Source organism: Camelus ferus, chromosome 19 (genome assembly GCF_009834535.1).
Source record: "Camelus ferus isolate YT-003-E chromosome 19, BCGSAC_Cfer_1.0, whole genome shotgun sequence".
NCBI classification, from domain to species: domain Eukaryota; kingdom Metazoa; phylum Chordata; class Mammalia; order Artiodactyla; family Camelidae; genus Camelus; species Camelus ferus.
In genome coordinates this window covers 35,289,791-35,304,959 of record NC_045714.1, presented here as the reverse complement: position 1 = coordinate 35,304,959, position 15,169 = coordinate 35,289,791, and the positions used below count along the sequence as shown (strand labels likewise).

Below are 15,169 nucleotides of genomic sequence, written 5' to 3'. Positions count from 1 at the left end.
AGCTCCCGGCAAACACCAGCTATTATGTTGCCAGAATGAGTGCTGAGATTCCTTTCAGAGAAGTTTTGATGAATCTACAATCTAAAAAATGGATTGAGAAAATGGGAGATCAACACACTGACTGTTATTGTGCTTACTGGGTCTCCCCTAAAGATGCAGAAGCAGGAGCTGTGCCCAGTAGTTGGGAAAAGGGCCTCAACACAATTGGCCCAGTGATTTTATTTATTTGACCCTGACACCCAGGTCAGCGTGTTAACCCATTCTGCAGCCCGTGTAGATGGGAGAGCGGAAGGTGTAATCGCCTGGAAGAGCCCAAAAGAAGGGGTCCGGCACTCAGACAGGATATCCTTCTGGTCTGGTTTATTGGGGGGTTGGTTCTGAGGGTTGGCCAGAGCTCAAGGACAAGAAAGATTTTTTTTTTTTTTTTTACAAAAAGACACGCATCGCATAAAAAACTATTCTGTGCCCAATTTGGGCTTCGGTCCCACAGTCTGTCCATTGTTTCCCGAGGGCAGAGGGGTCCCTGAAGCTGAGGCTCGGGGAGATTCTCCATCCGTTGGGGCAGCGAGCCGGCAAGGCCCACAATGCGGACTCCGAGCCACTGCGACGCTGCCCCTCGGTGGCGTTGGTACAGCCCCGAATGCATCCCAGTGTCCAATAACCCTTGGGAGGGCTGGCGGCTTCAGAGGACGGCTAGGTTGTGGCAAGACTTGGAGCGGGCCTTGAGCGCCCGGCGGCGGGCGCTGCGCGCCGTCAGGCGTGCCAGGAAGCGCCGAGCGTGCTGACCGAGGCTCGCCCGCCGTCGCGGCGCGGGCGGCTCCCGGGCTGCGCAGTCCCGGCGGCGCAAGCGCAGCTGGCGCACCACGCCTTCGAAGAGCTCCGCCACGTTGTGCTGCAGGGTGGCGGACGTCTCGATGAACTTGCAGTCGAATACCACAGCGCAGGCGCGGCCCTCTGAGGGGGCGGGGTCAGCCAAGCGGGGCGGAGCCACAACCGGAAGAAAGGACATAAAGGTAGCAAGAGGTGTATTCAATCTCAACCAGAAGTACAATTTTTCTTTCCCTATACCTTGTGCTGCGTGCCAGGGGACTCAGAGATAAATCAGACCTGGCTTTGAGGAGTTAGTTCACAAGCTAGTGACTGATACTGGTAGCAGAATGAGGTTGGGAAGTCAGGGAGGCTGAGATCAGCTAGGGGAGGGTCTTGAATGCCAGTTAAGGGGTCTACTCTGTGTATCAGAATTATCTGGAGGAACTTGTTAAAATGAAGATTCTTGAGCTCACCCACGGAGATTCTGATTTGGTAGGCTTGGGGTGAGGCCCAGGAACTTACAATTTAACAAAATCTCCTGGGGATCATGTTGTGGATTTTTGGGATGTCTGCTAATAAATCGTATGGTTTTTCATCTCCAGGATGCCACTGAACTGGAGGCAAGGGCCTGGGTTCTAGTCCTCGGTGGCTGGTGACCCTTTGGAACTGGCTTCTCTGCTTTGGGTCTCAGTTTCCATATTTTTTAGATTTTGCTCTGTGAGTAGGGCCATTTTGAAATCTTTATGGGTCCCACCTGATACATCAAACATATGAAAATATTCCCATCCCACTTTAAATACAGTTTATATATATATAACTTAAAACATTTTGGTTTTCAGTTGCTGACTGTCACATTATTATGTTTTGTAGACCATTAAAGCTCTGTGAAATTTGAATTTATAATTTCCTCACTGTATTTGGGAGCCAATAATTGTCTTTTTCCAGTCTCAGATGTAAGCCCTTGAAAAGCTGGTAGGCACTGGGCCTATCATGGCTGGTGTCTCTGACTAAAGGCATTTGGGAGCCATAGGGACATTTTTAAGCAAAGAAGTGACAAGGTCAGCTCTGGTTCTGGAAACTCTGGCAGCTGGTGAGGAGAACTGGTTGAGTCGGGGTAGAGAAGTATGGTGGCTGGCCAAGGCTAAAATGGAGGTGCCAGGATGGGGCAGAGACTGTGGGCATGGGCAGGAGGGAGGAGGGAATGTGAGGTTAAGGGAGGTGAATCTGATAGGATTTGGGGACGGTTTGGGAGTGAGAGAGGAGGCAAGCATGGTTTCTAGCTTACAGGCTTAGGCACATAGGTGCAGGATGGAGACAGCCAGGGTGGTGGTGGGGCACGACAGTCCCTGAGATGAAGAGAAGCAGTGACAGTGGGGCTCGGGGAATGACGGAGGATGAGGGCTCACCTTCCACGGAGACTTCCCGGCAGCGGGCCAGGTCTGCCTTATTGCCCACCAGGATGATGGGCACGTGGTCTGCCTGATGTGTGCGCCGCAGCTGAATGCGGAGCTCAGAGGCACTCTCGAAGCTGCCCCTGTCTGCGATGGAGTACACGATGACGTAGGCGCTGCCCACCTGCAGGCACGACTCCTGGCTCCAGCTTTCATCCTGGAGGGCAGAGAGCCCAGGTCCATCCTGAGAGGGTACCTAGGGCCTGGCTGAGCAAGGTGGGGCTGCGATGGTCTAACGGGCAGGATGGGGCTGAGGTTTATACTTAAGACAGGTTTGGGGGGCAAATTCTGCCGTAATTCTCTGAGTCACCTTGGGAAAGCACCAATCCTTTCTGAGCCTTAATTTCTCTGCTTGAAGAATTGGGCTAGTGGCACTACCTCAGTCCATTCTCTCACTCAGGCCAGATGGACACTGGGGACAAAAAATTCATTTGGTTCCTGGTCCTGCTAAGGAGGGTTCTGGCTTTGCTGGTTGAGCTCTTTGTCTGGTTTAAGGAGGGTTTGGAGTTGATAGACAGTTCTTTTGGCCTTTTGCAGTCCAGAATTCAGGGAAAAAAGGAAGGGAGAGAAGTGGGGACAGGAGGCAGACTTCCAGGGGGGCATTTTTCTGGATAGTCTTGAAGACAGAGTTGAAGGAGCAACTGTGGGGTGTAAGGGAAGGGGATGGGAGAGGCAAGAAGCATTTTAAGAAGTGGAGTCCTTTCAAGATGTTTGACAAGGAAAGGAAAGAACTGGAGTAATTTTGATATTGTTTTGGATGATGGTCTTTTGTCCCGGGCAGCAGTCTGAGACTGAACCATCTGGGTAACAACTTTCTAAGGGCTTAATGAGACAGTTTCTGCCCTCCAAAAACTCATAGTTGAGAAGAGATGCTATAAAAATGGAGAGTTATAATGCAGTGTGATAATACCATTAAGAGGGGCATATGCATGTATGTATACGCAGGACTGGGACATTGTGCCGTACACCAGAAATTGACACATTGTAATTGACTGTACTTCAATTAAAATAAAAAAGAGCCAACAGATTTAGTGTCTCAGGACGTTAAGCATTCTCCAAAAGAGTAAAACGTTTCTTAATTGCAAAAAAAAAAGGGGGGGGGGCATATGCAGGTGCCTGGAGGAGCCATGGGGGTTGGGGTGGGGGCAGGCCAGAAGAACTCAACTAGCCAGAGTGTGGGAGGGCTTCACAGTGGACTGGTGAATGGAGTCGATAGGATGAGTAGGCTGAGCAGGAGGGAAGAGAGTGGGCCAGGAGTGGGAAATGCCAAGTGTGGTGGAAGCATTGTTTGTGCGGGGAAAAGAAGCCCAGAAAGTTTTCGGATGGCCAAATAAGAAAGATAAGTAGGGAAGCATCAGATCCATGGTCATCACTGTCAAAGGGAGTTAGTTCTCAACAGCCATACTGCTCCTTCCCCAGCCCACATAATCCTGAACTGAGTCAGACAGATGAGGGTTCTCATTCTGGGTTCTCAGCCTTGACTATGGACAGGTTCCTTCCTCCCTCTGAGTCTCAGTTTTCTCACCTGCGGGATGAGAGGGTGGGTCTTGACCATTCCTTCATTCATTGCACAGATATTTATGGAGGATTTGCTATGTGTTAGGATCACAAAAGCCGGTTGGTACATAGATTGGTGGGTAAGAACCCCTTGGGAGTGATTAAAAAATGGGTTCCAGAACCCCACTTTCATAGGTTCTAGTTCATTAGGCCTGGGCTGAGGCCTGAGAATTTGATTTTTAATCCTCTCCAGGTGACCTTGATGGTCAGTCATGCTAGGGTACTCCTGGATGCACCAACGGTCCTCCCAGTTCTGTCAGATTTTGCCTCTCTGAGTCAAAAAATACCATCCAGCCCAAGGATGGAAAGAATGGATGCTTATTCCAGTAAGGCTGCTACTGTGTGGACCCTCTTTGGGAACTGCCTTCACAGACACAGGCCAGGGAAACTGTAGGGAAACCAAGGGCCAGAGAAGAGAAAACTTTCTCAAGGCCACACAGCAGCTGGGCACAGAGTTCCAATTCCTGCTTTCATGTTCCATCTTCTTCCTCCCCATCCCCTAAATGGGACTCCCAGTCAGATCACTCTTCTTAATTCACTGGACTCTGCCCCCTAGGATTCTCAACTACATCCAAAAAGCAGACCCTCCCTCACCAGTCTGTGAGCTCCATGAGGCCAGAGGGCATGACTGCCTATTCACTGCTGGGTCCCCAGTGTCCTGATCCATGATATATTTCTTAAAAAACAAATGAGTAAAGGAGTTGGAACCTCAGCTGGAGGTTCAGAAGGTGATGCTCCCAGTGTGGGTGGAGGGGGCAGTCCTTGTGCATAAGAGTACAAGCTTTGTGGTCTTAGAGATCTGGGGTTGAATCCCACTTGCTAGCTGAGAAGTTTGGACACATTACTTAACCTCCGAGCTTTGATTTCCTCAGTAGAATGAGAATCAGAAGTACGTTCGCTGTATAGTTTTTGCCTTGACTGCATGTCATATGTCTAGTGCTTAGCACAGGGGCTGACACTTAGGAAGAAGGTGCTCCATATATGTCAGCTGCTTTTAGAAGAATCATCATCATTATTATGATGCTCCTTTGGACCTGAGTTTCCTGTTATGCTGATTCAAAGGAATTGGTCCCATAGCTCCTTCCTCCCTAGGCTTTGGTCCTATCACTGGAGCTGTCAGCCATTCTTGTCAATCACCCAACACTGCCCTCCTAAGCTCCATGCTGTGGGCAGGGCCTCCCTGAATGTTAGGGGAAGGGCCTACCCCTTAGGGAGATGAGGTCCCAGGCGATTTTTAGATCTTTCTCTTTTCTTAGTTGTATGTCTTCAAAGTTCTATAATGATCATATATTACCTGCATAGCAAGAAAAAAGACAACTCCAACAAGATAAGATAACCATAATGGGGACATGTCCCTGCCCGTAGCTCTCTTCCTGCTTTGGAGTGGACTAGGGAAGGACATCCTTTGATTTCCTTTTTATTTTTTTAACTAGCTACCAAGTTATGATTCAAAAGAGTTATCATTATTTACAATTCTTCACTCATGGTCAGCATTTTTTTCATGCTCTAGGCTGCATTTACCTCTGTGAAATTGTGTAAGAACTTGAAAAAACCAGCTGGTAAGGAAGGCAGGAATGATTGACCCATTAATCAGGTGAGAAAACTGAAGCTCAGAGTGGGAAGTCAACTACACAAAGCCAGTTGGTAAGACAAAGAAGGGGGCTGGGGGTTCAACCTCAGGCTAAACCCAGTGTTCCTTCCTCTGCACAATGTGGGTGGGGGAGTGGACTGACGATGCTTATAAGAGAGGGAGGTTTGCAGGGGGAGAAGCGCATCCTGGGATGGCTGTAAGGAGCGGATGGAGCGGGTGGGTTTTCAGGGGTGCTAAGGATGGGCCCTGCCCTGTCCCTGCTCTGTTATGTTCTAGGAGGGAACAGGAATCTGGTACTAGATTCAGCACCCCTCCCCCCAGATCCTGCTTGCTGGGCCATACCAGTTTCTCAGCCTCCCAAGTGTCCATGACCAGCAGCGTGGTGTCTTCTCCATCCACCGTGAGGGTCCTCTCGTACACATCTTCTGCAACAGAGGAAAAAGCCAGGAGATGCAGGCTGGGGGAGGGTAGAGGTCTCCCTAGCTCCCCTTTCCAGTCATATCATCCCCTCCACTTCTCCTTCAAGTGCTCACCACACTTATTTGATGTCTGTCTCTCCTGGTAGGTCAAGAAACGTCATGAGGAGCCCCTGTCTCCCCAGCTGCCATCACAGTATTGGGCGCACATGGTAGGTACTGAGAAAGCTTTTGTTGGTTTGGCTGATTGAATGAGGGTGGAGTGGTGTGGTGGAAGTTGGGCTGGGGATTCTTCCAGTGCTGGTCTGTCCCTGGTGCATGCTTCAGGAAGGTCATGTTACCCTCTGGACTGCAATCTCCCCCTCTGTCATACACACAGGTGTACATGTGTTCATATGGCCTCTCACTCTTAGGTCAAGGCTGGAGAAGGGGCCTGGTCAGAGTGTCCCCACCTTCCCTCTGCCTTTAACCACCCCTCCCCCCACCACTCCCCCTTGGTCCTCTCAGCCAGTGCTGCAGGGACCCACTTCATTTCCTCTGTCCTGTCTGTCCCTGTTCCCCATCATTCTGGAGCCCCCGACCCTCTCAGCTCGCTGCATCTCTTGGTAATAAGGAACCCAGAGCCCAGAACTTAGAGTCTGGAAGTCTCCATTTTGGTTAGGATCTTAGTTTGGCTGCAGGTCGTGGTGGGCATGGATGGATGTCCGTGGGGCTGGGAGGGTCTGATAGCTGGGTAGAAGCCCACCGTTTCTTTACACCTGAGACTCATGGCACCCAGAACTGCTTCCCTTATAACATGGAAATGAATCACACACTTCTCCTCCATGAGAAATTGGCCCAATTCTCACTTACTCAAGGAATTTCCCTCCTGTAGATCCTTTGGCAGGCTGTGCCCTGCACAACTCTAGGGGGCACCATTCACTTCATCATCTACCTGAATGATATCCCTTAGAGTTGAGCAGTGCAAGAGTTTTACAACTGTTCTTGGCAGTCTTGTGCCCCAGATGATAGGGATTCCATTCCTTTGACCACATCCCAGCCCAGCCCACAGGGTCCCTACCTCCCAGCTGTTCATGGAGGTCCCGCTCTTGCTTTCCTGCAAAGAGGTTGGCCAGGCTGGTCTTCCCTACGCCAGGATCTCCAAGCAGTACCACGCGGTAGAGGGCTTCCCAGGAACCTTCAGAGTCGCTGGATTCAGAGGACCAACCATTGGGGGCAGGTGAAGGTTGCCGGGTGGGAGGGTTGAGGGAGGCTGACTGGCCCAGTCGGGGATGCTGGGATTGTGAAGAAGGTGCTGTGCCCAGGAGGCCAGGCTGGTGGCCCCAGGGGGACAGGGGCAGTGGAGTGCTGGCTCGCCGACATAGGGGGGTCTTTGCTTGCTGCTGAGTGTTTAGTGTCATCCTTGGGAAGGGGGGCTTCCTTCCTTCCTTTGTTCCTTGGGCAAGAAGGGGGAGTGGGTGGTAAGCCAGATGCTTTGAACCTCTTCTGTAGGGTCCTGATTAACTGTTGAGACGGCTTCCTCCCAACCCCCCTTTTGTTCAAATGGGAGGAGGAGGCGCCTCAGATCCATTGGTTGGGGGCTTTCTGGCGTCCGGCCCAGAGTAAACGTGGGTCAGGCTGGGAGGGATGTGTGCTCATGAGCGCACATATACATGCACACCCAGAGCCCATTTTCTATGCGTTGAGGATGACCCATGACACACAGCCGGGCAGAGGGGCGGCAGCGAGGTGGGACTGTCCACACAGGCGTGCACACAGAGCTGCTCCTCCCGTTCAGAACATGAGACCCACGTTCGTGAAAGACACGTGAATTGCCCCGTCCTCCTCTACCCCACAGTTCTCTTCCCCACAGTTCGGTTCGAGGTTGAGGGGTACAGAGGAGAGTTGAGGGCCCCTGGGGGGATTCATTTCCGCTGCCCGATCCCAAGAGGTCCAAGGAAGAGGCAGGAGGGGCAGCTTGCTACTCAGAAAGGCGAGGGGGTCTGGGGGTTCCCTTCGACTGAAACCCGAGCACCCTGCTGCCATGGTAACGGCGTGTCCGGCCCGCCCCCTCCGTGAAAAATTCAGGAGCGGCTGGCGCAACAGCCTCCAGCTGCTCTTTGCGGGCAGGGGCTTCGAGGCTGCCGGTCCCCAGGTTTGGTGACAGGAAGGGGGCCTGATGGAGCTGGGTGGGTGGAGACGGGACCTACAGGGCCCAGGAGGGCATGCCATCCCTGGAGTGAGTCCGAGCTTCCCCAGCCCGTGGTCCTCGGTGTGAGTCCCCGGATCCCGGGAGGGTTCCTTGTCCGAGGCTACCCAACCCTCCTCCCGGCCCCAGGTCGGGGGGCCCTCACCTCGGGATGCGGGTTCCTCCTTGCCCCTGCCTGCGCCGCAGAATCCCCCTATAGGCTCCTGACGAACTCCGCTCCAACTTGACTAAGTTGGTGGCGGGCTGCGCAGGCCTTTACCTCGGCGTGGGGAGGGGTCCAGGGTCCGGCCGCCGCAGCTGCCGGGAGCTCCAGTCGGTACCACCGCCTCTGCGAGCAGCCCCTCAGGCTGGTCCCGCCCCCGCCGGCCCGGCCGGGGGAGGAGCCGCGACCCCGCCCCGTCCAGCCCCGCCCCATTAGGGCAGCCCCGGGGTCTCGGCCTCACCGCCTTGGCCGCTGAAAAGACTTTTCATAGAGCTCAGCTGACCTGCCACTTCAAGTCCTTCGTAGGGCGTGGGGGTCGGGGTGGAGGCGAGAGAGGGGAGGGATGGGGATTCTGAATTCCTGGGTCTGCATCCCCTCAGCATCCGCAACCATCCACCCCAGCAATGAGACGCACCAACTTTAGCCCTCATAAAAACCGTTTGGGGAACTTGTTAAACGGTCAGATCCCAGGCCCCACCCTGCAAGAGAGGCAGATTCAGCAGTCCCGGCAGAGGGATCTGGGAATCCGCGTTTCAAACAAGTGTCCAAGTGATCCTGATGCAGGGTTCATAGACCGCACTTTGAGAAACTCTGCTTGGGTGGAGAATTAATTTGGGGAGGTGGCTTCAGGGGAGAAGGGAGCTCAGGGAGCCTGCACTAAAGAGTTCTGAATGCTTGTTTTGGCAGCAGTCATTTCATTCGTTCACCAAATTCTAGGGTGAGCGCCCCTTATGCAGCTAGGGCTGTCCTGTGCCTAGGAGAATGGCTGTCTCCTCCTTGATGAATATTTACTGAACTCTTGTGCTGTGCCTGATATGGTTTGAGCACTTTGCCTGGGTTTCTGGCTCATTTGATTCTGATACCACGCTAAGAGGATGAGCAAACCGTGGCCTCCCCGGGCCTGGGACTCAGGTCTCTGCCTTCTGCTCCTTTCTATTATAAACTGTGCTTTTTTTGTTTTTTGTTTTGTTTTTTCCTTTTCCCCTTATCTTCCCAGGCCTGTAGGAGGAGGAAAGAGACACTGTGAACTTGGTATAGGAGAGAAGTGGCTGTAGGGGACTCCGCGGCTGTCAAAAATCCACCACAGGCGGGGAGGATATAGCTCAGCGGTAGACTGCATGCTTAGCGTGCACAAGGTCCTGGGTTTAAGGTCCTGATTTTGGCCATCTATGGGTCTTTGATCAAGGGTGCTTCCTTTTAGGTGGTGAAGGACTGGGGCAGGTATGTATGTGGGCCCCTGGGGGAGCAGGCTGTATCTGTGGGTGGGGCTCATAGTCATGGCTGAGGGGTCCAGGTGTCCAGCTCGGAGCAACTCCCCCAGCAAAATGGTAGACTCGCTGAACTCCTGCAGGGCTTTGGGCAGACGCTGAACCCCCTTACACCTGGCTTCCTTCTGTGGCTTGGCCCTCTAAGCTTCCCTTTGCTGCCTACAAGATGGGCTGTGAGTGGTGTAGCATTGCCTAGAAGTGAGACAACTTTGTGGGTTTTTTTTAAAATTGAAGTATAATTGATTTATAATGTGTCAGTTTCTGGTGTACAGCATAGTGATTCAGTTATACATACATATTCTTTTTCATATTCTTTATCATTAAGGTTATTACAAGATATTGAATATAGTTCCCTGTGCTAAACAGTTGGACCTTGTTGTTTATCTATTTTATATATGGTAGTTTTTATCTGCAAATCCCAAACTCCTAGTTTATCCCTCTTCCCCTTTCCCCCCTGGTAACCATATGTTTGTTTCCTATGTCTGTGAGTCTGTTTCTGTTTTGTAAATAAGTTCATTTGTCTCATTCTTTCAGATTATACGTATAAGTGATATCACATGATATTTGTCTTTCTCTATCTGATGTGTTTCACTCAGTATGATCATTTCTAGGTCCATCCATGTTGCTGCAAAAGGCATTATTTCACTCCTTTTTTATGTCTGAGTAGTATTCCATTATATATGTGTATATATATGTATGTTAATGAACATTTAGGTTGTTTCCATGTCTTGGCTATTGTAAACAGTGCTGCTATGAACATTGGGGTGCATGTATCTTTTTGAATTAGAGTTTCCTCAAGATATATGCCAGGAGTGGGATTTCTGGATCGTGTAATCAGTCTATTCTTAATTTTTTAGGGAATCACCATATCTCCATGCTGTTTTCCATAGTGGGAATTGCATTCCCACCAAGGAGGGTTTCCTTTTCTCCACAACCTCTCCAGCATTTATTGTTTGTGGACTTTTTAATGAAGATTAAACCCAGGACCTTGTGCACGCTAAGCATGCAATCTACCGCTGAGCTATACCCTGTATAGCCCTCATAAAAACCGTTTGGGGAACTTGTTAAACGGTCAGATTTTTTACTGCTGTAGTGGATTTTTTACTGCTGGGGAGGGTAGGCACCCATAACCCCTGCATTGTTCAGGGGTTACCTGTACATGCTTGTTTGAATGCATCAGTGGGTTCTGGTCTGATGTCCTTGGCATTGGAAGGGACCCTCCATGTATTCTAGTCTTGCAAGGAGGGCTTGTCATCATTTCCTAGATGACAGCTTGGGACTCAGAGAGGCTAAGTGACTTGTCCAAGGTATCACAGAGATTAGAGGGAGATGCTGGTCATTGAACCAGGTCTCTCTGAAGCCAAGGCTTTCTTCACTCTCTCAGGTGGGGCAGATGTCCAGTTTCTGACCCCAGGCATTGCTTCACAAAATTCTGTCCCCAGCTTCAGAGCTCAGCATCCTCCGGATATGATAGTGCGGTTGATCAGTTTCCCACACAGCTGGCTAGATTCCAGCTACGCCCTTGGGACCACAGAGCCTCGGACTCCCACTTAGGTCTCCTGCTGCCCACGCTCCTGCCTTGATCTGCAGCCCAATAAAGGCTGGGCCCCCGGCAGCAGGGCTCAGCATGCTTGGTTCCTCTCCTCTTGTGTTCTCCTCAGTGTCCCCCCAGAGCCCTGTGGCCATGACACAGCTGCTCCTGCTTATTGTGGCTCTCCTGGTCCTGGGTCATGTGCCGCCAGGTAACATCACCTGTGTGTGTGTGTGTGTGTGTGTGTGTGTGTGTGTGTAAATGAGGGGTAGGTTCTGAGCTTCTGGGGGACAGAGGAGGCCTAGACCAGCGTTCTGGCCTCACTACTGGCTTGCTGGGCAGCCTAGAGCAAGTTGCTAAATCAGCCAGCACCTCAGTTTCCTCATCTTTAAAATGAGACTCACTCAACAAATATTCATTAGAAAAATATCTACTGTGTGCCAGGCACTATTAAAATTTCTGGGGATCAAACTGTGAAAGCACACAAGGTTCTTGCTTTCATGGAGCTGATATTTCAGTCAGGAGAGACAGAAAATAACCAGATAATCATATGTGGAGAGAAGTGTTAGGAAGAATAAAAGCAAGACAAGGGGTTAGTGTGTCAAGGGCACGTGGCAGGTGATGGGAGAACTGATGGGGGGATGGTCAAGAAAGACCTCTGATCCTTTTTTAAAAAAATGTTTTTATTTTGGAACATTTCAAATGTACAAGAAAGTAGAGAGAATAATATAAGGAACAAGGCAAGTTAAAATGAACTTTTTGTTAGGGAAAAATTTAGACTTATGCAAACAGAGAGAGCAATGTAATGATGTCAGCTTTTAAAAGACCCCTTTTCATTTCAGAAAGGCTCAAACATAAATCAAAAATAGTATTAAAAAAACCCATGGTGTTCATTACTCAGCTTCAACAGTGACAACTTGAACCAACTCTGTTTTGTTACTCACCTGCCCCTCCTCCTCCCCAGTGAACTATTTTGAAGTAAATCTCAAACATCTCATTTACGTGAGGTGAGTTTGAGCAGCGATGTGAGTTTGAGCAGCGATGTGAATACAGTGAGAATACAGAGGGGCTCATTGCAGGCAGAGGAAGCAGCAAGGGCCAGGGAGGCAGGAGGGTGACAGGTGTGTCTGGGAACAGGGAGGAGGCCAGGGAGGCTGGAGAGGGAGCCCAAGTGCAGTGCCTGATGCGTAGTAATAATAAATGGGAGGCGAGGTTATCAGAAAGAGTGACAGCTTAGAGAGTTGGAGCAATGAGGGCTTCCTTGAAGCCAGCCCTCTCATTTTCCAGATAAAGAAGGGAAGGAACTTGACCAATTTCTCCTAACCAGTAAGTAGTGGTTCTGGAACCAGAACCCAAGACCTTGACTCCCAAGTGATGGCAGTTCCTATAACAATGATTCTTAACACATCATCAGAGCTCACCCTTCTAACAACCCTGAGATGCAGAAGTTGTAATTTTCTTCTACATGATCTGCTGTCACCTCCTCAGATCTTTGACTTCACCTCCCTCCCTTAGTGGCTGTGTGATCTTGGGCAAAGTTGTTAACTTTTCTGTGCCTTGGTTTCTTTGCCCATATACTGGGGTTATAAGCCCAATTAAAATTGTATACTGTTGTTATGAAAAGCGCTTAGAGTGAATCTAGGGTATGGGTTGGTTCACTTGGACAAGGAATTAGTCTCTGACTTGTAACCAGTGGTCTAGCTTGTGATGTGTGGGCTAAACTGGACTGAGATCTGTGGTCTACATTGTAACTGGTTGTCTTATTTATGACTAGTGGTCTAGCCTGTTACCTCTAGTCTAACCCTTGACCTGTGGTCAGAACTCTTGTTCTGTGGCTGAACTTATGACATGAGGACTGCTCTCTGACTAGAGTTTACTGAACAGATGACTAGAGAGCTAGGTGGTGACTTGTGATCTAACCTGGGCCCTGTGACAACTTGTGGTCTGTGGCCTAACCCTTGATCTGTGGTGAAATCTGTGACCAGTAATCTAACCTGCAACCCCTGGGTGACTCTATGACCCGGGGTCCTCCCCTGTATAGGGAGAAGTGAATTCAAAAGATGCTGGATGGGCCAAGGGGCCTGCCGGCCTTACTGCACGAAGTACGAAACCTACATGCACCTGTGCCCGGATGCCTCCCTCTGCTGTCTCGCCTATGGAATCAAGCCTGTGGCGGCCTCCAAGACTTAAAATGTTTAACTGGTTCTGGGGCTGGCACCCTTGCTCTACAATAAAACACAAGCTGTCAGCTGTCTCCTCTTGTCACTGCTTCACCACCCCCGGGGGTGGGGTGAGGGGTTGGGGAGGGACTGAGTGCGAGAGGGACGGAGGGATGGTTGGTGGAGGGAAGTGAGGTGCCTGAGGAGAGTGGGCATTAATGACCATTGTTAATGGTTCCGGTCCAGCCTGTATCATTTTGATTCTGTCCAACTCTGGAAAAATTACTCAACTTCCGTAAGCCTTTCCAGTCTGCTCATCCATAAAATGGGGATAATTATAATATCAGGAGATTAGGAGTTTATAGGAATGCCAAAAAAAAAAAAAAAACAAAACCCAAAAACAAAACAAAGAGTTAATGGTAAGAGTCAATAGTAATGATAATGAGAGAAAAATAATGAATTAATTATAGTAATAACTAGTAATGATTGAGTTTATAATAAGCTTCTGGCATTCAGAATGAGATGGTGCAGGGTGGGGTAATAGCTCATTGGTAGAGAACATGCTTATCATGCACGAGGTCCTGGGTTCTATCCCCAGTACCCCCATTAAAAATAAAATTAAAAAAATATAGTTGCGTTAACTAAAAAAAAAATAACAGCATGAGATGGTGCATTTGGCTTGAAAGACAGGGCCTGGTGAGAGTAAAAGGAACTTTTGCTGTTCCTTTATCTTCTATTTTAGTATTTCAAGAGGCTGTCCAGGTGGAAAGGACCAGGAGGACTTTATGAAAGCAAAATTTTCACATAAGCAGGGAGCGGGGATAGAGGAAAAGTTTGCTTCTCTTTGGAGTAGGAAACTGTGGGGACAGCAAGGCAGGGAGAAAATGTGAGCAGAGTCCGGGGAGACAGACAGACAGACGTGTTCTAATTACCCTGTATCAGGACTGTGTTTGGCTGTAAAAATAGGAATGTCAACTTTTAGGGGCTTATTTTTCTCACATATAAAGAAATCTAGGAGTAGGCAGCAACCACAACAGGGCAAGCAGCTTCTGGGATCCTCTTGGGTCACAGATGACTTCCCGAACACCCAAGGCACAATGTCATTGTTCAAAGCAGAAAGCAGAGGAGGCTTGTTGTGGGCTGGTCTCTCACTAGTACCAGGAAAGCAAAAACTTTCCCTGGAACCCACCCGAGCAGACTTCTGCTGACTTCTCAGGGGCCAGAGCTGTGTCACATGGCCACTCTAGATATAAGGGAGGCTGGGAAGAAAGTGTGTAGCTGTCGTAGCCTCTATGGTTGAACTTGGCAGAAGACCCTCAGTGTCTGCTGGAAAACAAGCCACTGGACAACAAGCAGCTAGAAAACAAGCCACACCTAGATTTCCATAAGCTTAAAATATTATATTCAGACTTACTTGCTTAAAATGTGCTTAAAATGCACATGCTTGCTTTGTTTTAATGTTCTACACAGCAGATGACCTATAACACGTATCATGCTAAAGACAATTTGTAAGGAGAAATCCTGAGATTGACCATAATGGCACGAAGGAGGGCAGATATTTCCTTAGTGTAAAACAATAGACGGTCCTGGAAAGCCAGATCATCCATTAACAGAACTTTGTTCTGGCATGAAAGCATGTGGTTTACCCAGGGGAAATATTTGCTATCTCGAGATGTCCCTGAGGCAATAACAGGATAGACTCAGAAATTTTGCATACTCCCAGGAGGATGATTGTTCCTGGAAGGGATAGGCCTGAAATTAATCAGTTAACCAGCAAGCAGAATTTAGTGCTTATCTCATGAAATATCTAAAGCCCCACCTCTCTGATCACATTTTTTTCTGAGCTGTATACTCCTAATAAATATGATGTCAACCCGGTTTTCGGCGCTCTCTATCCACGAGATCTTGAGTCCCCTGGTCCCATCTTTGCTCTTCACTTTATCTCTTTGTTTCTTAAATCTTGTGTTGCCCGTCCTCAGACACAGTCCCGAGCTAT

At 49.5% G+C, this 15,169-nt stretch overlaps 2 protein-coding genes across 6 annotated transcripts; one reads left to right on the top strand and one right to left on the bottom strand.

The window, feature by feature from the left end:
- Positions 1-343: 343 nt before the first annotated feature.
- Positions 344-8,411, bottom strand: REM1 (RRAD and GEM like GTPase 1). 3 transcript variants are annotated; one of them, XM_032462052.1, is made up of 5 exons: positions 8,273-8,411; positions 6,886-7,260; positions 5,752-5,834; positions 2,217-2,418; positions 344-954 (listed from the first exon to the last, which is right to left on the bottom strand). In XM_032462052.1, the coding sequence occupies exons 2-5, from the start codon at positions 7,223-7,225 to the stop codon at positions 683-685; spliced, it is 897 nt and encodes a 298-aa protein (XP_032317943.1). In that variant the 5' UTR covers positions 7,226-7,260; positions 8,273-8,411; the 3' UTR covers positions 344-682. The 3 variants fall into 3 exon arrangements, with proteins under 3 accessions (XP_032317943.1, XP_032317944.1, XP_032317942.1); XM_032462053.1 differs by having other exon boundaries at positions 5,752-5,831; positions 8,159-8,337; XM_032462051.1 differs by having other exon boundaries at positions 8,159-8,334.
- DEFB124 (defensin beta 124) lies at positions 5,980-14,249 on the top strand. Of its 3 annotated transcripts, none has more exons than XM_032462055.1 (3): positions 5,980-6,037; positions 11,145-11,225; positions 13,056-14,249. In XM_032462055.1, exons 2-3 carry the CDS (start codon positions 11,168-11,170, stop codon positions 13,202-13,204), a joined length of 207 nt encoding a protein of 68 aa, XP_032317946.1. In that variant the 5' UTR covers positions 5,980-6,037; positions 11,145-11,167; the 3' UTR covers positions 13,205-14,249. The 3 variants fall into 3 exon arrangements, with proteins under 3 accessions (XP_032317946.1, XP_032317945.1, XP_032317947.1); XM_032462054.1 differs by lacking the exon at positions 5,980-6,037 and adding an exon at positions 7,946-7,959; XM_032462056.1 differs by lacking the exon at positions 5,980-6,037 and adding an exon at positions 8,548-9,436.
- The last annotated feature ends 920 nt before the right edge of the window (positions 14,250-15,169 follow it).

Bases quoted from the DNA above. Each gene is read 5' to 3' on its own strand.
- REM1 (XM_032462052.1), bottom strand. From the start codon at position 7,225: ATGACACTAAACACTCAGCAGCAAGCAAAGACCCCCCTATGTCGGCGA. The intron at 2,419-5,751 runs GTATGGCCCAGC...TCTGCCCTCCAG, and splicing joins CTTGGGAGGCTGAGAAACTG to GATGAAAGCTGGAGCCAGGA. The intron at 955-2,216 runs GTGAGCCCTCAT...CCGCCCCCTCAG, and splicing joins CCGGGAAGTCTCCGTGGAAG to AGGGCCGCGCCTGCGCTGTG.
- DEFB124 (XM_032462055.1), top strand. From the start codon at position 11,168: ATGACACAGCTGCTCCTGCTTATTGTGGCTCTCCTGGTCCTGGGTCAT. The intron at 11,226-13,055 runs GTAACATCACCT...TCCCCTGTATAG, and splicing joins CCTGGGTCATGTGCCGCCAG to GGAGAAGTGAATTCAAAAGA.